The sequence below is a fragment of the Mandrillus leucophaeus genome, unplaced genomic scaffold (genome assembly GCF_000951045.1).
Source record: "Mandrillus leucophaeus isolate KB7577 unplaced genomic scaffold, Mleu.le_1.0 Scaffold682, whole genome shotgun sequence".
Taxonomy (NCBI): domain Eukaryota; kingdom Metazoa; phylum Chordata; class Mammalia; order Primates; family Cercopithecidae; genus Mandrillus; species Mandrillus leucophaeus.
Genome location: NW_012107386.1, coordinates 1,765,250 through 1,791,234, shown reverse-complemented (window position 1 = coordinate 1,791,234; position 25,985 = coordinate 1,765,250). Strand labels below are relative to the sequence as shown.

The 25,985-nt window shown below is 36.4% G+C and overlaps 1 protein-coding gene across 2 annotated transcripts in view; it reads right to left on the bottom strand.

Moving 5' to 3' along the window:
• Positions 1 to 293: 293 nt before the first annotated feature.
• KIAA0408 (KIAA0408 ortholog) overlaps positions 294 to 25,985 on the bottom strand; it is a 34,689-nt gene continuing 8,997 nt past the window's right edge. The window contains exons 1-6 of one of the 2 annotated variants that reach the window (XM_012002314.1): positions 18,651 to 18,870; positions 13,596 to 13,850; positions 9,222 to 9,584; positions 9,054 to 9,133; positions 5,618 to 6,950; positions 294 to 3,523 (exon numbers count right to left, since the gene is read on the bottom strand). In XM_012002314.1, coding sequence (XP_011857704.1) covers positions 3,350 to 3,523; positions 5,618 to 6,950; positions 9,054 to 9,133; positions 9,222 to 9,584; positions 13,596 to 13,730 — 2,085 coding nt within the window. In that variant the 5' untranslated portion in view covers positions 13,731 to 13,850; positions 18,651 to 18,870 and the 3' untranslated portion in view covers positions 294 to 3,349. Of the gene's footprint in view, positions 3,524 to 5,617; positions 6,951 to 9,053; positions 9,134 to 9,221; positions 9,585 to 13,595; positions 13,851 to 18,650; positions 18,871 to 25,985 lie in introns of those variants that run through there. The other variant, XM_012002313.1, reaches the window with a different exon arrangement.

Below are 25,985 nucleotides of genomic sequence, written 5' to 3'. Positions count from 1 at the left end.
GGTCTCTGCTGTTTTAGGAAGAGATCTCCTTGAGGACAGACTGCGTGTCTGACCTTTGAGCGCCGTCCACCCTGGAGTCCTTGATGTAGTGCTCTTCCCAGCCCCTGAATCTGTCTGGGAAGTCAGGCAGATTTGGCTTCAATTCTACTATCTAGAGATATTTTGGAAGAGGTTAGAGTGAACTGTGTACATACTTGAGTTTAGATTTCATAACACGCTCAACTTTACTGGAGTTCACTGCAGAAAAGGAGGGAAAGAAAAATGTTCTCGACGTATACAAATGCCACAGACAGTTGTTTTTACGCCTACTTTATTTGATAGCTTCTAATGGCTGAAGGAGATTTCAATATCAAGTAATTGTTTATCACAAATGTGCCTAAAAATAATTTTAAAGATCTTTGTAGGGAAGCAGAAACTCTTTGAAGTCCAGATGTTTTCTCAAGATAACTAAATCTGGTAAAATCACCTATGTAGAAATAAATAATATTTTATGGCCACATCTGCAAAATGAAATATTATCATCTTCATTGTCGATATAAAAACAAATGAAAGTTATGGGTAATTTTTGATAAAATGAATTACACAAAGCATCATTTATATTTTTATATTTGGCTTTGGGACATAAGGCAATATGGAGAACTTATGTGACACACAAACACAAACACACACTCGCACACACACACAAACACACACAGAAACTCAAGTACTCCTCTCTGCCTCATTCTTATTCCTTTCTGAGATCAGCCCATAATATCAGTAATCCTCTGCTGAACTAAAATAATATTTTTGCTCCAAAAGTCTGCTAGGGAAAACATCTATTAATATATGTTTTTAAATCAAATATTTCCAGAAATGCTTAGAAGCCCCTTTAAATCTAGCAATGATAGCATAATAAAGGGTATATTCTAGGGAAGAAAATGCCCACCTAAAGTAGAAAGTTACCAGTTAAAAATCACAAAACATCAAAAAATATTTTCAAAGATTATTTCCATTTACCCAACAGGTTTTTCTATTTAAAAATTATAAAATATTTAAAAAGAGAAAACAGAACATTCAAATGATCTTAATTCAGTTTTACAATCAACGAGTTGGACTAGATGCTATTTTTTTTTTCTCAGCTCTAACTATAACTTTAGTCAACATAAAAAGATGTTAAAATGTGTCCCACTGGTTCATTCAACTGTTAGTAGAAAAAAGTGGCTTAAAATTGTGAAGCCTGAAAGTATAGCCATTCTAATTTACAGACAACAAAGGCAAGTCCTAGGAAGAAAAGTGATCATTCAAGGGCATCCATCCATTCAGAGATCAATCAATGTCACTGTTTTCAAATCTGCCTGATCATCAATATTTTGCTTTGTTTTGTTTTATTTTATTAATGGCTCTGGAGTCCCCATTCCTACCCCTGGAAATTTTGCTTTAGTAATTATGGGGTGAGATCAGAAATTTCATTTTTTAAAAGAGATCCTCAATATCCTAAGGAAACACAGATCATACCAGACTACTTAGAAAACAGTGGTGGAGAGGAACAGATAGGTTGCACAGTCCTTGGGCAGGCTCTCCACTGTCACACAACAGCATTTTCCTAACACGTCCGTCATTTTATGACCCAGGGTTCCACTTTCCTGGTGTTTTCTCCCCTCTAGCTGGAAAGCATATTATAAGAGTGATATTACTTGGTGTCTAGTTTACTTTTCTTTGATACTCTGTGGAAAAGGATCTTCCTGAAGGAAATAAGAATTAAAAGAGTAGATTTATAGACCTTAGTTATCATCCAATCCAAATCACTCTAGATCTTTAATTCCATTTAAGTTCTGAAACTGTCCTTACAGTAAAGTATGAATCTAGACATCACCATGCTACAGTCTTGAGCCTTTCAAGGAAGTCTGCAATTTGAAAATTATTTTCTTTACCTCAGGTCATGGGGTACAACGAAGTGAATTTCTCTAAATGGTTCGAATACATCATAAGGAGATGGCTCTTGGAATACGTTTGGCATAAGAAGTTCTTAGTAAAAGAAAAGCTTAAACAGAATTAATATCTAATAACATAACATAATTGGTTTTACATAGTGACAGTAGAGAGCAAAGTTCCTTCTAAAATCTTCCATTTAGAATTCCAAGCCCCTCAACGTTCATATTTCTGTCAGTTTTCAATATAGATTTTATATGTTCGCTGTATGCAAACTGTAGCCAAAATATACATTTCTATTCCTGATGCTACTGTGGATGTCAAGGTTTAGTTTAAGCCTTTTTTTGTAGCAAATTATGAGAAGTATAATTCAGCTCTCAATGAAATATTATTCCTGATCTTCCTTGTTAGTAAAAAAGTAAATTATTAGTTTGTTATCTATTAATTTTAAGGAAAAGTTTAGAAAAAAGAAGAAAATAATAAATGACTTACCTCTAAGTATGTATGACTCCATGTTAAAGCAGCTAAACTAAAAGCTTACCACAACTTTAAGAAAAACTAAAATTCAACATAATTCAGTTTCTTTTTGCATCCCATTTAGGACATGTTTGTCACTGAGGCTGACAAAATAAATTCATTATTTAGTCATGTCATTTATAATGCAGTCTCATGATACTGTCTCTGAGGATCAAATATTCAGTTAAAGCCATACTAGACTACCAAATAATATATAAAACTTTATGAACATTTTATGCTTGCTTTACAAGGCTGATCTATTAAACTTGTGACATTTTTATTTAAAAAGAATAAACAAGGATATCAATGGTATTATTTTATCCTTATATGGTTTTATGTGTGCCATGATCTACCAATGTTAGATGTGTGCATAATTCTTCTTTTTCAATGTAGCTGGGGGCCAAGGAAGTGGTTAATTAATATTTGTACTGCAAATGCCTTAAGTGGATACCTATTAAAAGGTATACAAAATATAAACAGTACTGTATATTTTCAAAACTTTTAAATAAACACAAAGAATATATAGGTATACATGTTATAATTTCAAAGTCAACACTAGCACATAAGTTTTTCCTATCTAAATACATACTAGGATACTTCCTATTTCAACACATGCACCTACAAACACATGGCCATGCACATAACCTTACTTTCTGCCACTTGCAAGAAAGAATATACAATATTGTACATTGTTTCAACTTATATCATATTGGAAAATTAATGAGGATGGTATTAAAAAATTCTGACCTAAGAAATCAAAATACAGGAAGATAATTATTCCTTAGATTAAAAACACTGAAGACTGATGGAAAGTTAAGATTTAAATTGCTTGTCGGAAGAGAACAGGTCTGCCTGTAAACGCTCAGAATGCTCTGTTTGACAAGTGGACTAGAACTTCTGCAATATAGCAGTCCAGGCCAAAGACTTAAGCCATTGATGCTTCGGATCGCAGAGAAATGGTATAGTTGTGGGTAGATCTTCGCAACGCAGGGGGTGCAGATGGAGATCTGGATGCCCATCTGGAGGGGAGACGACGATTTGCTGGTCTAGCAGGTCGGGAAAATCCTTTTCCATGTGAGGCGTTCACTGACATGGATTCCTAGGACGCAAGTGAAAACATTCCTCACTCTCTGGCTACCAACAATAGGCTTCATATATGATAAGCTCAACTATAAAATTAGTCTGTTAGTAAATTTACAAGAAAGAAAAAGTATTGAAAACTAAAGAAGGTACTTCTCTAATATTTGTGGTTTTGAATGTTTTAAAGCAATTCAATTTTAATACGGAATATGCCATTTGATAATCTTGTCCCTTTCCTCACACTGACAAATTTTAATACAGTTAATCTCTTTGTAGAACTAATGAAGAGCTCAGGATTTAAAATTTCAAGTTAAGTAACTTGAATATCATGGAAATACAGATGTTTCTTAGTGGGCGATGAGGAGGTTAGAGTGTTACTTAAAAATAAAAAGATAATTTATAGAAGAAACCATTCATGTCAAGTGATTGACACTTTTAGAGGTGATAAGCAAAAGGCACACAAACCAAATGATTAATCTGATGCTTTTTTCCACTGGCACTATCAAAACCTTAAAATTATCATTAAAATGCTTTTAAATACATCTTCATTCTAATTACTAATACAAAATTCCTATCTCTTGGGCATGTTCTGATGGGAGAGAACCTTTTCCTTCACTTTTCTTCTTTTTCTTTTATTTCCTTCCTTCTTTCCTTTTATTTTAATGGAAAAAAAAGCCTTCCTTGGTCCTTAAAATTAAAACGAAAGTACAAAGCTTCCATGACACACTTTATACACTTGGTTCTTATTGACCCTTCTTAGACCCCACAAAGCCTGTGCTCTTTCATATGAGCTAGGCAGTGAGGATGGCCTCCTATTTTTACCATTTTAGCCATGGTCTGACAGTAACCTGCAGTTTCTTTTTCTTTTTGGAGACCTATTTTTTAGATTTGTTCCTACAGGGGGAAGAACAAAAAACAAAAACAAAAGCTGCTCCTAAGGATCTCGAGTAGAGGACCTCCCTGCCAAACTCCCAACGAATGCAAAAAGGGAAATCATTTAGTATTATTTCTTGTTAGTTAATGAGAATTTTGTTTGGTTATCGTACAGATATATGTATTTCCCATCTTTAGCTACAGGACCTTGCAGGCATTGATGGGCTCAACTAAAAAGCAGAGAAATACAAAAGCAGAATATTTTTTGCACCTTATAAAGACAGGCAAGATTTCTCATAAGAGGGATGAAAACTGATATTTTTGCAGAATTTGAAATCCACATAGTAATTTTTTACACCAGAAGGAAGCAACTTGCACAATAGTTTAAAACCATGCTGCATACCCACTGCATTCTATGAAACTAGGAGTGTTGAAGTATTGATTAATAATAACAATATGTCACCTCGTAACTTTTTGTTAGGTTCTTAAACATTATATGAGTAAAAGAGAGTGTTGTATAACTCTTCTTTGTAAATACCAATTTCTTCGACTTCTTTTTCTCCTATAACTGATGAATATTAAACTCTCATAAATAGACAGGAACAAAAAAGATAACAGTTTACTTAAAATGTCCATTTGAGTGGGGTTTTTTTGGTCAATTTCTATGCTAAGAATACATAGAAATAAGAATAACCTTATTTATATATACTATCTTTTAGTTCCACAGATAAGAGGACTCTATTAGGCACTGTTAAATGATGTGTATTTCTCATATTCATATTAATGTGACTAATCCTATGAGAAAGAACATGAGTCAAATGCTGAGAATGACTGAACCAATCATAGTTAATAACTGAAAAGTGAAAATGATTTTTAAAATATTTTCCACACACTTAAGAAGAACCTTTAAAAGAATGAAATTCTACAAATCAAGAAATGTCCATTCTGAATATTTTTTCAAGAACAAACATTTGATCTTCTTCAGTTTCCTAAATCCACTTACTGTATTTATGTTATCACATTTCAGAATTTTTCAAAAGTTACAATGTACTATTCTCAGTCTTAAAAACTACACCTTCAAGGTTCATGTTGAGTTATATTTATTTACAAACAGGGTCAAGAGGCTAAGAAGAGTCCAAAACTTGTGCCCCCATTCTGTTTATATGAATGGCACATATGAACAGAATTCAGAGCCATTGCTAATATGAATGCTACCAAATTATGTTATTTGCTTTCTCACCTCTGTTATCTTTTTCCGATGTATTCCTTGCTTCACTTCCTGTCCCCCCCACACAGCTGCCTTTTGCTGAAACTCTTGTTCCATTTGGAGCATTTCTAAATGCTGACTTAATGTGGCACCACCACTGACATCAGAATTACATTTGGTCCAGTTATCCCGGAAGCACGTAGAATTTTGCAGTGCAGACTCTGTTGCTGTCTCATAGGTTTTCAGCAGCTTTTCCACAACACCATAATTTGACCTGGGATCAGCTGACCTTGGACGGCCAGACAAATTACTCGGTCTCCAGTCATGCTCGTGGAGCATATTCCGATAACTGCGAGGACTTAGGTGTCCCTGCATTTGTCTTACTAGGCCTGTTGTGGATTTCTTGGTGGGATTATCAGGCACATTTTCCATGGGCACAGGCATGTGGGCATTGGTTTTCCAAATACCAGACACATCATTACTTTGTGATATGCTACCTGTGTGAGCAGATGAAGTATCACAGGGCTTGAGATCCTCCGATAATTTTGAGCAGCTTTGATTTTGCTGTATTGCCTGACAATTTCTATCTGTTCTAAATACAGTTCTGTTAAATTCATCAGTCTTTGCTGCCAGCTTCTTGTTCCTTGTAGTCCTTTCAAAGCCACAGCTGAAGTTTCTAAGTGGGCTACTGCTGTCTGCCACTGAGGAGTTACAGTCATTACTTACATGAAGATCGGGATGAGATTTAGCAGGGTGATCTGGGATCACCATTTCATATTTTGGATTACTGGGGGTAGAGCAGGTTTTCTGAAACCATGAAGTAGAGGGGCTCCTTTTTGCACCTATCCCAATGTCATATGACCACATGCTAAGTCCAACATCCTCATTACTTGGAGGCTTGCTATCTATTTTGACTTCTGGTACCAAAGAGGAAATGATGATACCATCTTTCAAAGTTTTCCCTTCATTTGGATACAAAATAGACATCTCATGTTGTCTCAAAGGGAAGTGAGGGTTGTAATTCCTTTCACTTTGACCCTCATGGGGCACCCAGCTGTTGTGGTCTAACCTTTCCTTCCACCTTTCATAGGCTTGTTCAGAATCTGAGTTGGGAATATTTCGAGAGGTGCTTCTTGGAGGAGGAACTGGTGGAGTTTCATTTCTTTTCAAATCGATTGTATCAATTCCACATTTTTTTGCAGAATTGCTCTGGAGCATACTGGTACAGCTCAGATTCTTCCTATTTTTCTGTTTTTCTTTTTCTAAACTACTTGGAAGAATGCATGGGTCATTGTTGATCATGGGGTCCCCATGAGGTATATCAGTTACATTTGGCATTTCCTGGAGAAAAGAATCTGACTTCATCCTAAACAACAATAAAACATGGTGTATTAGTTATAACTTTATTTAGAATAAGCTCTCTACAGCAACCATGGCTAAAGCAATGAGTTTCTGCTATAATAAAAGGATTCACAACTCCCTCATACATCATTTTTATATAAATCTCCCAGTTAAAAACTTCAAGTCCTTTTATGGTAGAATGAAGTCTACCTTTCAGTGTTATATTCAATGCCCTACATACTCTGACTCAAACTCTTTCCAAACTCCTCTCTCATTTTCACTATTACCTGAGACTTCACCTATCCTGAGATTGAACTATGTAGCCTCCTGGGTTTCTGCTACTGGCATTTCCCTTTCTGTAGCTTTTATCTTGCCATTCCCTTACCTCCTCTCTGCCTGCTGAATTCTTATTCATTATGTAATGTGAGCTCAAGTTCTTCTCCTTGAATGTGAAATAACATTTTAAGTAGTCAGATAGAAATCTGAATAAAAGTGCAATGAGGCATGAGTAATTCCAAATGGAAAGTGTCATTTGGGCTTGAAAAAAAAGTAAAATTTTTTTGGATGACTTGAGTAAAAAGCATATAGGATTAAAGTAAAAGGCAAAAGGAGTAAATACTATGGCTATTCGAAGGAAAATGAGTACTTTGATATGGATGAATTATAAAGCAGAGTGGGGAGGATAATGAAAAATGAGAGAGAAACATTAGGTCATGCCAAATTGTAATGTCTCTGAATTACAAATATCTTGAACCTTGTTCTAAAGTCCATGGGGTGACAATAAGAACTTTATATTAGGTGTGATTTGTAAAAGAAAATTGTTAAGTCTTTTCTGGGTTATATTAAATAAGATAAATATCACAATTCAAACTTAATCACACTGATAAATATAAATCATATTTATACCTCTTCAAATTATAAAAGATTATGGTATAGCTTACAATAAAATGTGGATAAATACCTATTAACAGAGAATAGAAACAAAACTAAATGGGCAAATAGAGGACAAAGTTATGTTTAAAACAAGACTGGCTAAAAAAATCTACTGCAAGTCAGCACAAAAATTCTTTCTGAGCTTCCTAACAACTAATGAAAAATAAGGGAATGCATTTGTGTAGCTTTCTAAATGAAGCATACTGCCCCATGAGGACAGATAAATGTTGATCCTAGAATAATCCATCTTTACTTAACTTGTAGAGAATTCCAATGTATTGTTAATTTGGCTAAAACTTACTGTTGTAAGTATATATTGTTTCCAAATGGAAACAGCATTTTTTTGTGGCATGTGTACATGTGTACATATTTATAATATGTTGTTCTGAAAAGTATGTAGGCCTCCATTATATAAATACTAATTGAAGTAAAATAAAGTACTCTTAAGCATTAAATATTTTAGTAGAACATGATTATATAAGCAAAATGCCACACTGTTAAATCTGACATCGTTCAATGATACGTTTAACTGAATTAGTCCAGTTGCACACTCTCATTGCTCAAATGCTCAGAATGAGAAAGAACTACTTTAGAGGTTACTTACTGATTTTTTTATAGAGGGTCTTCCTTAATTAAACACCAAAAACAGTAAAGTATTACTAATAGATTACAAAGGGAATTGGAAGATTTGCTTTAAGAATTAGTGAACAGAGAAATAGACAATTACAGTTTCTGGCCTGGTGTGGTGGCTCACGCCTATAATCCCAGCACTTTGGGAGGCTGAGGCAAGGGATTATTTGAGGTCAGGAGTTCGAGACCATGCTGGCCAACATGGTGAAATCCCGTCTCTATTAAAAATACAAAAAAACTAGCTAGGCATGGTGGTGTGTGCCTGTAGTCCCAGCTACGTGGGAGGCTGAGGTAGGGGAATCGCTTGAACCTGGGAGGCAGAGGCTGCAGTGAGCTGAGATCACACCACTGCTCTCCAGCCTGGGAGACAGAGCAAGATTCCATCTCAAAAAGAAGCAAAAAAAAAAAAAAAAAAAGAAATTAAAGTTTCTATCTCCCACCCTAGATAATACATTTTAATAACTCATTAATTCTTACATGTAAGGAGGAGGCAGTTTGGATTCATTAACTAAAAACAATATTCTTTTTATTTACCCATCTAAAATAATAATATGTACCAGCCTACCTTCTATGGTTAGACCGCTTTCGAATTTCCTCTTGAAAGCTGCATAATTCTTCACTAACCTTCGCAAGTTCTTCAAGAGCCTTTACACATATAAGCAACAGCCCGTTAGCACTTTGAAATGTAAATATTTCTTTAGAAACAGTTCTAGGCCAATCACATCTTACTTACTGTATTGAGGGCGCCAGAACAGCTCTTACTCTCTTCCTCAGAAGTCCTCAGGACAGGCCAGGCCTCACATTCCTTTTGGTTGTCTGTAGCCAGAGGATCCAAAAACCCTACTTCTGATTTTTTTGTTGCTTTTTGTTCCTTACACATTTGATTTCCTCCACTGACTAAGCTCTGCTCTGTTTTCTTTTCTTTTCTCAGACCATCTTTGTGATTTGTCCTTATAAATTCCCATTGTCCTAAATCGGGGTAATTTGGGGAAGAGTCTATCATTTTGTCTGGAATGGTCTTCTCATGGTAAAGATCAATGATCTTAGCACGTTCATTCATATTGATTTCCCTCCGAAGCTTTACTTCCTGGCAAAGCTGTAAGAAAAAGAAAACAAAATTAAAACTTCTTTTCCCTTAATTCACTTTGTTAATATTCTTGATACTAAGCAAACCACTTTGAGTTCTCTTTGCCATATTAAAATATACTTCCTAGGTATTAATGCTTCGGCCTCTAAATAGTGCCTCTAAAATATGGATTAGCTGGAACAAGTTTGATGAAACATAAAGGCTACTTTTATTAGGGCAACACATGGATGCTAATTCTTTCTGACTAGCAATCAATCATTCAAAAAATGAAATAAATCTGTATCTGTATATAAATACAGAAACACTGTCATAAAATTAGAATGACCTGAATCAATTACTGGCCATACTATATAATTGCTTTCAGAGAAAAGCAAGAATTTAACATTCAAGCCATAGTTTCCAAACGTCTGGTCCCACTTGTACACTAACATTTAATTGTCTAAATGCTTGACAATCTCATATAGTAAGTCAACTTACTCTGTTCCTTAAATAGTCACTTGTCAGTCAAAAGATGTTTCCTTTGGTTGGTCAATTACATTGGTGAGGGTTAGACATTACTGAGATTTTAAAAAAATGTCAAGGTGATACACATTTTTAAAAAGTTTCTCATCCAGATTAAAACAAATATGACAAAACCCTACGAGATATAATAGAACTGCAAGGCTTTGATCATCTATTAGTCTGTATTAAAGTAGAACCCAGATGACTTCTTTATGAGATCTTAGTTAAACCTGCACACACTCATTCAGTTCACTTCTGAACAGAGGAAAGAAATGGCTTTCTCTTTAGGCTTGAGTCATGTAAAAGCTTGTCAAACTTCAAAAGACTGTCAGATGACTATCAAAGCAAATGACTCTATATTTAACAGCCACAATCAATATCTACACTACATGTATTATTCAAGTAATATAACAGATTTATTGCTGCTTAATAAATACCAGTAACTCAGTTGAGAGAAGCACTAGAGTTGATGCCTGAAATATATACGGTGCATTTATTTTTCTTATGCTTATAAATTTATTAGTATTTATTGTATGAAATCAGGATAGCATCAAACTGCAGCCATGAATCGATTGTTTGGTCCCTGCCAAATTATTTGTACTGAACTTCTGTGGGCATTATGGTTTGAGCTGACCTTGAGGGTTATAAGAAGCCACCCTAAAAAGTACTTTTTTTTTTTTTTTTGAGACGGAGTCTCACTCTGTCGCCCAGGCTGGAGTGCAATGGCCGGATCTCAGCTCACTCCAAGCTCCGCCTCCCGGGTTGACGCCATTCTCCTGCCTCAGCCTCCCCAGTAGCTGGGACTACAGGCGCCCGCCACCTCGCCTGGCTAGTTTTTTGTATTTTTTAGTAGAGACGGGGTTTCACCGTGTTAGCCAGGATGGTCTCGATCTCCTGACCTTGTGATCTGCCCGTCTCGGCCTCCCAAAGTGCTGGGATTACAGGCTTGAGCCACCGCGCCCGGGCTAAAAAGTGACATGTTAAATTTAAGGATGTTGTTGGTGAAACTGTCCTGTTTTTGAGAAGTCATGAGTGAAAACAAAATTGCTTTAGTTGCAAAACCAGGGGAAAATGTGCTATTCCTGGGAAATAAGTTTGCCTTATCATTTGAATTTGAAAGTATATGTACCTGATAATTTTTGTTAGTTACTAGAAAGACTCACTGGTACATTTCATATACAATCCTTCCTCCTGTCTTCAACTCATCTTTCTATTTTTGTTTTTGCATATTTTATATTATACCTAATTTTATGCCATCTTAAATTTTCTTGCGGACTTATGTGAGGTATGAATAACCAAATAACAATGTTACTGATGGAAAACTATTTTGTACAAAAGTAATCTAAGTTACTTGGTACTCAGCCCTTGTCAATAGTTACCTGATTATTCTACCAACAGATACAGGCAGGAGACTACAGTGTGGGAAAAAAAAAAAAAAAAATCCCAGATGTCTATAAGTTCTATCCAGAATTTCTATCTGGATTATTTCAAATTTCACATGATCCAAGTATGAACATCTTGGTTTTGCCATAGCAAATGCAATGACTGTGGATAGTGGCTGAACAGTGAACTATGAGCATTTTAATAGCCAATACTATATCCTCTCATTAGATATTAAAATCACTGAAGATATATGTGCATACCTGGGAATCTACAAATCTCTAGTACATGACTTAATAATTTACATCTGATTTAATATATAGAACTTTGTGATAAATGTTAAACAAATACAGTCTTTTATGCTTGCGGCATGAGATTATTTTTCCTAGTGTTGATTTCTTAATTTTAGTTTAAAAAATTATCTTGATTCTCTGTGACATGTGAAGAAACTTTCCTCTTGTTTTCCTTGATCTTTCTACCCCAGCTTTGAAGCCTGTAAGAAGGTACCTTTTATACATGTTTGGCATATATATTAGTAAGGGTAGCACAGTGCTGGTATTCAAGTCTTTATTGAAAAGCATCATCTGTAGGCATTAGGGGTAAGCACATTATCTAAACAAATTCCCAGCTATGGAGCTGTATAGCACAGGCAGCAAAACATAAACAGCAGTATAGCTACTCTCCAAGATAAAAAAAAAATGACAGCTTTTCTGTCTCCCTGATACAGAAAGAGATGTTATCTCTATGAGGTATAATTTGATGTTTAAAACATATTTCGTGCCTGCTAATTGATAAGGCTAATATTTACCTTAGATGAACTCTATAGAATTGTCAGAATCATTATTGGACAGTAATAATATTTAATCAGACAGCAGTTTCTTTTAACTACATGGCTTTAAAAATTGGTAGACTAATCCTGCATCCCTTAGTTATTTTGCTTGGATGCTAGAATTGTCTGAGACTGTTACCAACTGAACTTCCCAAACATTTGGGAGGCAATGACCTAGGACTACGGGTCAGTTTCTGACTGAACTTGAGTTTTGAATTCTGATTTGACCAGGGAATCTCTTTGTTGATCCAATCTGAGTATGGGTAGAGGGGTTAAAGGAGCAAGTAGGACACATTTTCCAAACTATAGAGGGACAAGAAGTATATATTCTCCTATAATCCCTAATCATATACTACATGCCTGCCTTCTCAGCTCTATTTTAGAGGAAGGGCTTAATAGTTACTTTTCTTCAGCTTTCTTCCTACTGTGCCAATTCATATTTTATTCACAGTCAATTACACGGCTGTTAATAAGAAACATGACAGAACTATAAACACATAAAGCACTTACTTTGCCTGCAAAAAAGGTCAAGAAGTCTTAAAGTAACAACTTTGGTAATGCGCATAAAACCATATAAAGTCAATACTATGTATGCTACCAAAAGAAAGCAAGATAAGCATAAATTATTTCCTGTTGGTGCAAAAGCTTGAATATACATCAATGCAAATGCTTGAAGGAAATATTTAAGGGTCAAAGGACTGAGGGAGGGTTAACGGAAACAAAATGACTGTGTCAGAGTCATGTTATTTTTCATAACCTCTTTTCCAATAAATATGCCACTAAATGTGCACGCCTTAATAGAATACATCTCAGGTCTACTGCCATTTTCTGTTTGATATATGATACTCCTTTTGATTATACTGAGCTATCTAACATGTAATTTCCTTTAATAGACATTACTCATAAATCTTCTTAGGAAAGATCTATGTTCTAAGGCCCAATTATAATTTTACTAATCTATGTCCCACCAAGTATATCTTTCTTGCATTTTAGTCCTGGCCCTGGTATTTGAAAACTCATACAAAATACATACCTCACTTTTGATAAAAAAAGCTCTCTCATCAGAAAATAATAAGTTGAAACATTTTAGAGTGACATTTCAAATGCTTAATTTTCATGCAGTGATATAAAATAATCCTTACAATGCCACTGGATAAGATAATGCTATTTTTGTTCTAGTAAATATCACTGAGAAATGCACCTCTTAGGTGGAATAAGGAAAACAAAAGAGTTTCCAATACAAAACAGTCAACAGAATTTTCATCCTGCACTTAAACATTACAGTACATCCACAACAAATTAAAGTGTACCTCTTCTATTTTCTTCTGCATAATCTTCCATTGACTTTCCCATTCCTTTCTTTCATTGTCAAATTGGTCCAGTAATTCCATCTTTTCCTTATGCCAGTTAGTCTCTGTGTTCTCCCACTGCTTATGTAGGTCCATGGCAACAGTGTAAGTGTCGGTGAAGAAGTGTTTCTGCTCTTCTCTGCCTCCTCTTAACCGTTTCTTGGAAGCTTGAAGTTGTTTTATTTGAAGCAGTCTCACTTGCCTTTAAAATAAAGCCTAATATAAACATAACAAGAGAGAGTTCCAAATCCATGTGCTTTCTGGAAATATATTTATCATTTTGTCGAGCCATTCACATAAACAAACTATAGGAAAATTGGACTCAAAAGAAAAGAGATGACAACAGTCTACTTAAGAAGAAACTAACACAGTCAATAAAGTAAAAAGTATTGTCCAAAGTTTTTTTCCCTTTCTGAGACCAGACAGCAAAATTATAGTGGACAAGATGATTAAATGCACATGTGAGATATAATCATCCCTTTAACCACTTACTCTAAAAGTAGACTTTTTCATGAATATCTAAGAGTGGAAGTATATAATTCAAATGTATGGTCACTTCTAAAGACTGTGACAGATTCTGCTGCAATAAAATTATTCTTTCTGTTCTGATGCAACCATACTCTTATGACTTAAATTCCTGAAACAGAGCTGGGTTGCAGTCTTAATTCTATGTTCAGAGATCAAGCCTGTGCCAAATGTCATTACTGTGTTACTTATTAAGACCCCAAAGTTGGTAGTCAACTTGGGGCTGATGTATCATCCAGAAACTAATCTAAATTATAAAAAATATATTCATTATGTCACTTCATCAAGGAAAATCTAGAAGCACCAAAACTATCCTGTGAAATATATGTTAAAATGTATCCATGCTCTCTTTTCCTTTGAATAGACTATATACTATAAACTGCTTAGGATATCGAATACAGAGAATTGAAGAAAACATTTTGCTCGGTTTTCAGGGAATCCTCTATTACATTAAGTAGTGACTGAAATAATTAATTTTCTAGCCTTCAGGGATGTGTATTTAAGGTTTGAAGTCACAATTTAAAATACCAGCTATGTAACTCTGGTATAAGTCTAAAATTTCTGAGATTTAGTTTCTTGCATTAAAATGGGGATAGTCATAGAACTGTTAAAAAGATTAAATGGCATACTGAATGCAGAGTAGTTTGAGAAATTTAAGAAAGTTTTCTATTTTTTGCTTTACAAAATTTCACTTTGACTTCAATTAAAAATACTTTTGTATTAAATAAGTCATGTGCCTTTTTAGGAGGTAGAAAAACATGTTTAAAATGTTTGAATCTCTGTTTAAGATAATTGTGCCTATAAGATGTCTAACTCTTCAGTCACTAGGCCATTATCAAAATGCTATAAGTTACTGGTGGCAGCTAATGCTAATTATGGACAAAGATCCCAACAATCAATAGCTTTGTGGGTGCTGGCATTACCAAATTAAGCCCACATACCCAAGCAGCAAGCGCCAATTTTGTATTCACAGAAGATAACTGCATATTTCATATCCTAAAAGTAAGATAAATATCGAAGACTAATTTTATTTTTGTCAGACTGTTGTGAACATACATATCTGAGTGGTAAACAGTTTTGAACATAGATTTTTTGAGTCACAATCAATGAATTAGAATAGAATAAGAATAAAAAATGTTAGCTATACATGCAGGGTTCTGCCTTCAAAACACCCTAATAATTTAAGGATCTATATTGTTACTCTACTCTCAAACTATTTACTAAAGATACTTTGATAATTTTTTCCTATGTCTTTGGCAATAGTACTATTATGATTAATTCAGTCAAGAAAAAATACATAATTTTAGATCTAGCTATTAAAGGTGCTATCATGTCTCACTTGTCTTGAAACTAGCAGACTGCTTTAAAACTATATGTAATTAACTGTGTGGTGAAACTACCTTGCTGACTAGAAAGTATTTGCCACTGTAATTTCTTAGGAAGAATGGTGTGGACTGAGATAATAAGACATAACTGCAGATTTAACCAAAGAAGCTAAAAAAGGATGCAGACTAATTTCAAGCTACCTGGAAAAGAGGAGCTATGATAAATCCATGTTTTATCCCAACTGTCTTTAAACACTGAAAATGTTCCGAAATCACCATAAAGTCTTTTCTACAATTATGTAGCAAATGGTTCCAATTTTTCCTTCTATTCCTAACTCTTCTCGAATCGTTTCCACACTACTGTTGAAAGATGCCAGGCCTTTCTCTTTTTAACCTACCAGAAGATCATTCAGGAATACCCTAAATCAGTCTTGCTCTTGATAACAAGACCATATGTAAACCCAGGTAACAGTCCTGAAGCAGAATGAATCCTGCACCTATCTGCAAAGAGCCAAACTGATCGCTTAATATGGAGAAGGGCCAATGTATGGAGCTTTTCCTTTCCAGGCCCAGAGCACTTGCTAGTGCCAAAATATGTAATAGTTATGGATCAGAAACAAGTCTTTACAAGAACATTTCTATAGAGCAATATCTGTGCCAATTTTTTGTGGAAGGATTTGGCCTCCTTAGCATCTCAGTCTTGTCATAAATATAATGTTAGATGTTAACGTAGCCAAACATATTGCTTCCACCTCTAAATATAAAGGGGGAGGGGCATAAAATTATTTTGGAGATTAAGTGAGCAAAAGGGAAAAATGCTTAAAAGATGTGCCTAAACCCTGCTCTGGATCATAGCAAATGCCTGATAAATACTTGCTTCTTGTTTTCTTCCTTCTGTCCCTTGTTCCCTCCCTTCCTCTTCTTGTCTTTCCTCCCTCCTTCCCTTTCTCCTCTCTTTTCTTCATCTATCCCTCTCCCTGTTGTTCTCTGGAAAAAAAAAAAAACCTGATTATTTTGATCTTTATTTAAAAACGAGATAGAAGCAAGTATAATTGTGTGAACTCTCATATTCTCCATGATCTTCTTTTGCCTTTTTTTCAAGTATTTTAAAGATACATGTCAAGTATTTAAAGAAAAAGTTTTATTGTTAGTAAAAATGTGAACAAATCTTATGTAAAACTGCTTTTGTTATAAATCTGACTTAAATATTACAAAAAAAAAATCAAACTGAAGGGGCAACTTTGTAGAGACAGAATGTTTCGTAATGAGAAGTTATGGGGTAAAGTGGTTCAGCAGATTCAAAAACTCAATTTAAGTGCTCTCTGCTGGGGCAAAAATAAAAGTTCTTTTTGTTCCTAGTTGTCATTCATTTTCTCCCACAGATACTGGCATCTATGTGGGAGAGAAGGAAGGATTTCTGCTGTCTGTGTCCCCTACCCCATATCTCTTCGGCTCTCCAGTTTATGTTGTTCCTTCTAGAATTCCATTTCAGAATAAAAATTTATTAGAGCAAATGTAAGAGGACAGAGTGAGCTGCAGTACTTAGTCACACACCCCAACTCTAAACCAGCATTGCATAATCCCTTTTAACTTACTTCCCCTTTCCAGGGCTGAAAGCCAGAATTATAAAGAGTTGTGAGTGGGTTGCATAAGTATGGTGATGGGAGGCAAATAGTTTTGCTAGCCTTCCGGCCCTACCAGTAAGCAAAGTTTAAGAGTAACATACAAGTCTCACAAGAAATTTTCATCCCCCAGATTAGCCTCCGTCTGGTCATGGCAGCAATTCTTTCTCCGAGGGGTGCTCCATTCTTAGGAGACCTTGGTCACTACCCTTTCAACCTCCACCTTGCCCACTGAAAACTGGATTGCAGCCAAACAAACCAAACAGCGTTCCTTAGGGGCAGCTGCTCCATTTCTACTTCTCTCTTTTTAGATTATTGTTTAGAGTACTTGTTTCTTGCTCTCCTTATTTCCTTTTGCTAAACATATCACTTTTCATATAATTAAAGATTTTTCATTTATAAGAGGTTACATATTCCAGTAGAAATGCCACACACAGTAGGTACTGCTAATCTCACAATTCCCCTAGAAGACTCATTTGGCCTGAAGATGCTTTGCTTCTGATCAACTTTGATGGACTAGGAATTCCCATGCTTATAACCTATCAGAGTAATGTACCATTTACCTCCTAAATTCTCTATCCCTTTCTCCAGGCTATTATAATCACTTGAATTATTTCAATGAATTAATAAATCTCATTCCTCTCTATTGTTCACTTGCAATTGAATCTTTCCGAAGACCACCGTGATTTGACTTTGTTACAGGGTAAAAGGGAAATTTTTTTCATTGCTGTTTATTGCCGTTTTAGCACATTCCTCATGCTCCAACAAGGTCAAAGAGACACTACCACAATTCCGAATGAATCAACTTTACAGTCTCATTTAATAATCTTCTTTCTTGTTTTCTTTACAGTTATTTACTCAGATTAGAAAACATCCAAGCTGTATGCACACTGATTTTACTTAACTTATAAAATGCAACCTTTAAAGCAAACATTTGGTTTGAGTAAACAATGTCTAAAACTAACCATCGTGAACAAAAGACATAGTGGTAAGTTTCCCTCCTAACTGTAGATTATTCAATTATGAATGGCATAGACTTCAGCTCAAATTACAGAAACACTAACTCTACAGAGAGTCCACCACCACCTTAGATAAAACTAAAATATGTTTTTCACCACAATTTTCAAATACCAACAATCTCAAGGATTGTGAACTTTAATTTGCAAATGTTAAAAGTCTTTATGTGAATAAAAAAATCACATTTGAATAAATATACTTAGTGAAAATCAATGATGGGCAAAGTGCTTTTCAAACAACTGAGAAGCAGTGTTGGAAAAACAGTCTCAAAGAGCGGATGGTACTGTCAGTCCAGAGTTGGGAAATCTACCCTGAGCAGCTGAACAGCCTTTTTCCTAGGAGTCAGTACAATCTGTTAGGCACCCCGCCCACTGTTTTTAAGCCCAGACACAGACAACAGCAGAGACAGATGTTGAAATTACACTCCACTTAAACAGTTTCCATAGTTCAAAACATCTCACCAGCAGCCCCTCTGTAGCCTGCCCTAATTAGTCACTTGCTTGTAAACTTGCCGGAAAGAAACATACCTTTCACACTGGGGAGAAATCCTATGGATGCTCGACCACTGGTCAATCTAGCAATGGAAGGAAGTGGATGGCTAGCTGTCTTAAAGAGAAAAGTCTCAACTCGGTGAATCTCAATTCTTTACAAGAAAAGGGGATGCAAAATAAGTCCAACCATTCCACAGAACAGTACTGACAAGTCCCTTTGAAACCTTCACCACTTTTACAAGTCAAAAAGCTGCTCAGCTTAGTGTCACAGCAGCAGCTGAGACTACAGTGACGTCAGTTACTTGGAGGCGGCCTTCAAGCCACCTCTTCCAACCAGAGCTCTGTAACTTTAGAGCAGCTCCTGCTCTGGGTAAACAACTCCAGGTCCAGGACATTTTTAGCTTTTATAATGGAGCCCAGTATTTTCAAACTTGCCAAAAGAGCTGGTTGTTAACATCATACGATGACAATGGCCAATTTTAGATTTATTTTATTAGGAAAGTAAACTCATTTTTTTTATAGGCAAGAATTATCTCGCTCCTTCCATACTTCTTTCTCCTTCTCAGCTGGTGGTAGGATGTACTCTGCTGCGCTTTTAGAAGTTTGCATCTGGATGTGGCAGAACAACATGTGTAGCATAATTATAAATACTACATACTCTCAAAAGATCTGTGAAAGTTACCAAACTTCTATCTTCAAATAAAATAGAAATGGGACATAAAGTCCAACCTCTTAGCTCTCTGTGATTCTGACAGTGTGTTGCTTTTATCTACAATAGTAGCGATGTCTTTACAGTAGAGAAAATCAGAGCCCATGGGAAAGGATGAGATTTCTTACTGTGGGAGGACAAAACACACACACACACACACACACACACACACACACACCCCAAATATGAGATACTTATGGGCTTATTTTCCACTGAAGTGTGCCGCAGCCATAGGAAAAGAAAGCAGCCTAAACGTATGGAAAAGTTCTCTAAATCATGATCAAATCAGCCTGTTCTGAAATGCTAGGAGATCTTGCCTCCCCAGCGACATTTCCAGGTTTATTGTGGCTTTGTACACACACCTACCTGATGGCATTTGGTTTAATTTAGCCAAAAAAGTCTCTAGAGCAATTTTGTGCCTAACTTAGCAAATATACAAGTTTAAACAATAAGGTCTTATCTTCAGGTCTGAAGAGCATCCCTGGTGTGGTCTTTAAAGTAATACATATTTACTGATATTATTTTCACCTGCTTCCAGATAAACATTTCATGAGGAGCTAAAGTTTAATAATAGTAACCTGCTCATAGTAGGACTTTAATACATGTAGGACAATCAAATGAAACCCTACTCTGTGTCTGGAAAGCCTGACATCATAATCTCAATAGCAAAAACAACAACAACAACAGTGATAGTTACAGTAATAATAGTAATTATTCACTGAGGGGCAACTCTCTACAAGGTTCTGTGCTAAGTACTTTGAACAGACCTTTATCTGAGTTCACCCTCATAGCAATTCTGTCTGTAGATACTGATAATCTGATCTTACTGATAAAACCCAAGGCTCATAGTGGTAAAGCAACCTGCAAAAATTCATAGAAACACACCCATGTGGAGGAAAAGGGTTTGAAACGTTTTTTTTTTTGTTTTTTTGTTTTTTTGTTTTTTTATTGCAAACCATGGAATTTTGTCATAGAGATCTAGGTTTCAGTTCTACTGCCACCACTTATCTGTGTGATCTTGTAGACCCTGATTCTTCCTTAAAGAGATAATTATATTTACTTTAAGAGGCCATAAGAATATGTGGGAATATATATAGCGCCAAGCACACAATAAAGGGTAGTTCATGTCTACTTCCATACTTATGAGGCTAGGAAGAAGATTCTTTGAGAGAGGGAGAGGGAGGAGGGAGTTGCACAAAAACATCAATACAGAATTATCTTAACATTGTTTCCGGTCGGGCGTGGTTGCTCACGCCTGTAATCCTAGCACTTCTGGAGGCAGAGGCAGGTGGATCACTCAAGGTCAGAAGTTCGAGACAAGCCTGGCCAACATGGTGAAACCCTGTGTCTACTAAAAATAAAAAAATTAGCCAGGCATGGTGGCGCAGGCCTGTAATCCTAGCTACTAGTGAGGCTAAGGCAGAATTGCTCAAACCTGGGAGGCGGAGGTTGTAGTGAGCGGAGATGGCCTCACTGCACTCCAGCCTGGTTGACAGAGCAAGACTCTGTCTCAGAAAAACAAAACAAAAAACATTGTTTCCTTTACCTTTTCTTCTACTCCAAACGTCTTAACTTCTATGTATCACACTTGTAAATCAAATTAAGACTATTTTCTAAATCCTATTGAAAATTCAGATAGTATGAGTCTAAGTTACAAGAGATGTTACGTTGGACTATACCTCCTAAGTGTCACTCAGTAGTACCCATTTCAATCTCTTTTTTCATGGATGTCCCGGTGTGATTGTCCCAGGGCAATCACAAATAATTGCCTTATGTTTTAGAAAGAATTACATCATTCATACCTGATGACATACTAATCTTATAATTTCAATGTATAACAGATTCAAGTGCTTCATCTGCTTCTTGTCACGGTAAAGCTCATCTTAAATTGTACACAGAATCAAATACTAGTGAAAGTCTTTGATAAAAAGTTTACTCCAAGTTTACCACTTTTTCTAGTATTTACCAACCTTTTCTGTTGAATTTTATATATATATGTAAAATTTATATTATATGTTATTTATGTATAATATATAATTTCCATGCCATATTTCACACCCCAAAGACAGAAAGTAAGTCAATTAGCTGATACAGTGCAAAGTCAAGAAATGTTCAGCACAGCTTTTGAGATTTTCCCTTGAAAACTTTTTGATTTTTAAGAAAACTTTTAAAAGAAAAGTTCCCACAATTATGTACATAAAATGAACAGATTTAAAAGGCTGATGCTCGTATACTCAACCCTAACAGTTATATTCAGACGTCTTGAACTGCCTGAGGTTTTCAAGCAGGTGTCAGAATGACTGAAAACCTTATGGAAAAAAAAAATGCAATTTGTTTTGTAAAGCGGTTTATCTCTAAACCATTTGAACATTTAAATCTTCAAATATGAAATTCACAAATGATTGTCCTATGTTTTAGAAAGAATTACATTATTCATACCTGATGACATACTAATCTTATTTCAACGTAAAACAGATATGTAAAGAAATGTACATAATAACACTTAATGGAAAATAAATGTAGAAACACCGCCTGCTGTCAAGAAACAAAAAAGAAAATTCTAAAAAGGATTGGAAAAGATCTATATTAATAATAATATTAAGGCACAAGCAAAAACATTTTGAAAAGCGTAAAAGAGAAATAATGCGTGCATAAATGTCACTAGCAGGTGTTTCCAGACTTACAGAATTTTACAGTCAGAAAGAACTTCTGAAATCATCTAGCTAACCTTCTCATTTTACAGTTGAGGGAAGAGGCCCTGAGGGTAACTCATCTGCTCAAGGTCACAAAGCCACTTACTGGCCATTCCAAGAATAGAATCCCGGTCTCCTCATTCCTGGTGGAGTGCCTTGAAGTTCAAAATTCCAAGAAGTGCAAGAGAAGAAAATTGAAATAAGAATGCTGGATATGAGAGGAGACTGAGAAGTTGACTTCTGGCTTTGGCAAATTTTAAATTCAGTTTTCTTCTATGTCCAAATGAGAGAGATGATACTCTGTCTTCCAAGTATGACCTAAGAATCATACAGCTGAGTATTTATTTATTTATTTTTGTCGTTAAAATAAATAGACAGTCTTGCTCTGTCGTCCAGGCTGGAGTGCAGTGACGTGATCTCGGCTCACTGCAACCTCCGCCTCCCAGGTTCAAGTGATCCTTCTGCCTCAGCCTCCTGAGTAGCTGGAACTACAGGAGCACGCCACCATACCCAGCTAATTTTTGTATTTTTAGCAGAGACAGGGTGTCACCATATTGGCCAATCTGGTCTTGAACTCCTGACCTCATGATCCGCCCGCCTCAGTGTCCCAAAGTGCTGGGATTACAGGCGTGAGCCACTGTGCCCAGTCAGCTGAGTATTTATTACCGTCTAAAGAGGCTTATGTCCTTAGCTAATTGTAAACACTGGGTCAAAATAAAAAGGCAAATGGATTTTATCTTAGCAGTTAAAAAGATCTGAAGATAAACACAGCAACATGGCCTTAAGCATGCCAGTACATATTTAATCTATAGTTTCATTTGCAGAATGATCCTGAAGTATTACAAAGCAGTTACTCATTTGTTCTCTTTATGCTATGACAACCTGGTTGTTATGAGACTGGAGAGCTTCTGATTTCTTGCTTACATCATTTTTCCATTGCTTATTCTTTTACCCTTTAAACATATTTAACAATAAAAGGGGTACTGCGTTTCTATTTTCATCGGAAAGAAGATAGAAAAGATTTAAAAAACTAAACTTGTTATTTTTTGTTTGTTTTAGTTTTGTTCTTGAGATGGTCTTGTTCTGTTACCCAGGCTGGAGTGCAGTGGTGTGATCATGGCTCACTACAACCTCAACTTCTGGGGCTCAAGCAATCTTCCAGCTTCAGACTCCTGAATAGGGGACCACAGGCACTTGCCACCATGCCCAGCTAATTTTTTGATTTTTTTTTTTTTTTTTTTTGAGATAAGGTCTTGTTATGTTGCCCAGGCTGGTCTTGAACTTCTGAGCTCAAATGATCCTCCCTCCTTGGCCTCCCAAAGTGCTGAGATTATAGGCCCAAAACACTATGCCCAGCCTAAACTCATTCTTGTGCATGTTAAAGTTCAAAGGCTACTATAAGGAATGTATTTTAAGAAATTCTTTCTTCTTGAATAATGTCTTCCTCTTGCAATTGTGAAATTACTTCAAGATCATGAGATCTCGGTTGGTTAGCAGAACTCTTGAATCTCAAATTATCTTCAATTCCTAAGGTCTTGGGTACTTCAATTAACATTCCATGTAACAAATATTTGTGAATACCAATTCTATGCCTGGTTAGACCAAGAGGGCTCAAAGAAGAGTAAGAAGTCCTTACCTTCAACAGGTCTGGTCAGCTCTGAAGATTCCCTGAAATGTGACATGTAGCATGACTGTTTACATTCTGAGTAGCCCACTACACTGGTATAAATTCACAAATTTGGAGAGTCCCTCCTAGGAGTACCCACAGCATTCCACCAAGGAGATCACGGTTTAGTGTTACTCTCACTCAGCCCTAGCTGCACACTATAATCACACAGAGAATGAAAAAGAAAAATAGCCATGCTGGAACTCTCCCCAGACTTCTGACTCAGACCATCCAGTGGTGAGGTCCTGGCTTCAGACTTTTGATAAAGTTCCACAGCTGATTCTGTCAAATTTGTTCCTGTGTTATTTGAGTTCTAGAATGGCAATTTCAACTGTGTGTTAATAAATATAATTTTGATCCTCCTACTGTTTTGGGATATAAAATTATGAGGATAACACACAGAATATTTACTATCCACAGAAGTTACATGTTTGGATTATTACTTGCCAGCTAATGTACTATTTTTCCAGTGGGGGATGTTTATCCTTAGAATCATGGGATACTGGCTCTCTCTTCTATTCTGAAGGCTGATGACACGTCAACAGGTTTTTTAGCCAAGCACATCCATCATGGGGCTTATACACAGGCATTTCCAGATGACAGAAATATTCAAAAGACACACGTTTGAATGATCTGTTCTTTTCAAGTCGTGGTCCAAATTCTGAACCAAACAGTAACATATTTGAGAAATGTGGGCTATTTTAAAACTAGAAACAGAGCTTGCTCACATTTTTCAAATTTGCTTTTAGCATCTCATTGTATTATTTACAGATTCTTGACTTGGAGGATACGGAAAATGATGAGAATAAAATCAAAACAATAAAAAGGACTGCTCGAGGGCTACCTTTTCTTTAGTGACCAGAAGAGTTCCGGGAATGCTTGTCCACCACAAGAGGGCCACCCTGAGCCACTTCTCTCTGCTGCGCTGTTTCAGCAGTAAAACATGGCTCAGGCTTGGTGAGTGTAATTTGAAGGACACAGGAACTAATCCATATTCCCCCAGGGCGTAACTAATCCACCTATATCTTCTACGGGAAATGTTAGATTTATCACTACTGGGTGACAGCATTCTATTTCCAATAATTGCCTAGTAAAATACCACTGATAGAGGAAATAATTATTGGCTAGTCACACTTCGGCACAGAAAAGGAGAAGAGGTAGCACATACTAAGGACTAGAAGGAACAAATCAATATGGGTAGGGCTTTGATTAGAGGTCGGGAAAGCCATCTGTTTCATTCACAGGGCATGGAGTAGGGAAACAGGTGGAAGATCGGAATGGGGAACAGCATGGGTGGGTGTTAGATTTTGAGCACTTAGAGTTCAGGTCAAAAGAAATGTGGCATCATGACATGAGAGGGATACGGTAAAGGATTTGGAGGTAAAATTACAGAAAGGGAGGCCTAAATTCACACTTCAGTGTAGCCCCCAGGCCCACTCTAATCAGAAGACTTCTGCAGAACCAGCCAGACCCATTTTCCATGGCCAAGGTCCCTCAGTAAGTCCATATTAGCCTATAAGCACAATACCTTGATGGGTAATTTGCCCATGAACATCTCAAAACTTCATAAAGGAAAAGGGTTTAGGAAAAGAGAGTCGCAAAATGGTGATATCGTGCAGGGCAAAAGCTATTCAAATGCAGGAAGGAGGCAGTAGGTATTTAGTACTTCCCCAAAAGCAGCTGTGTCTGATCCTTCCACTGTATTCTGTTGTTGTTGATGCTATCAATATGTATTGCAAAATAAGATTTCTGTAACCTCACTCTTTTTGTTTGTTTGTTTGTTTTTGTTTTTTTGAGTCGGAGTTTTGCTCTTGTCGCCCAGGCTGGAGTACAATGTCATGTTCTCAGCTCACTGTAACCTCCACCTCCCGGGTTCCAGTGATTCTCCTGCCTCAGTCACCCAAATAGCTGGGATTACAGGCGTCCGCCACCATGTCCAGCTAATTTCTGTATTTCTAGTAGAGACAGGGTTTTGCCATGTTGGCCAGGCTGGTCTCGAACTCCCGACCTTAGGTGATCCACCCAACTCGGCCTCTCGAAGTGCCGGGATTACAGACGTAAGCCACTGTGCCTGGCCAACCTCACCCTTTTTAATCCAACTCTTTTTAATCCCCGCTACTATTTTGAATCCAGTCACTTTCTACAAATATCAGGTATCTTCAAACTAATAGCTGCATCTGAATCAAGTACATTCCCTCTGAAGTAAGGAGGCTGAACAGAGGCTTCAGTTTCCCCTCTTGGACAGTTTTTCCACATCAAGATGAAGTCCAAGGCCAGGCAGTCCTCATTTTCCTTGACTACCT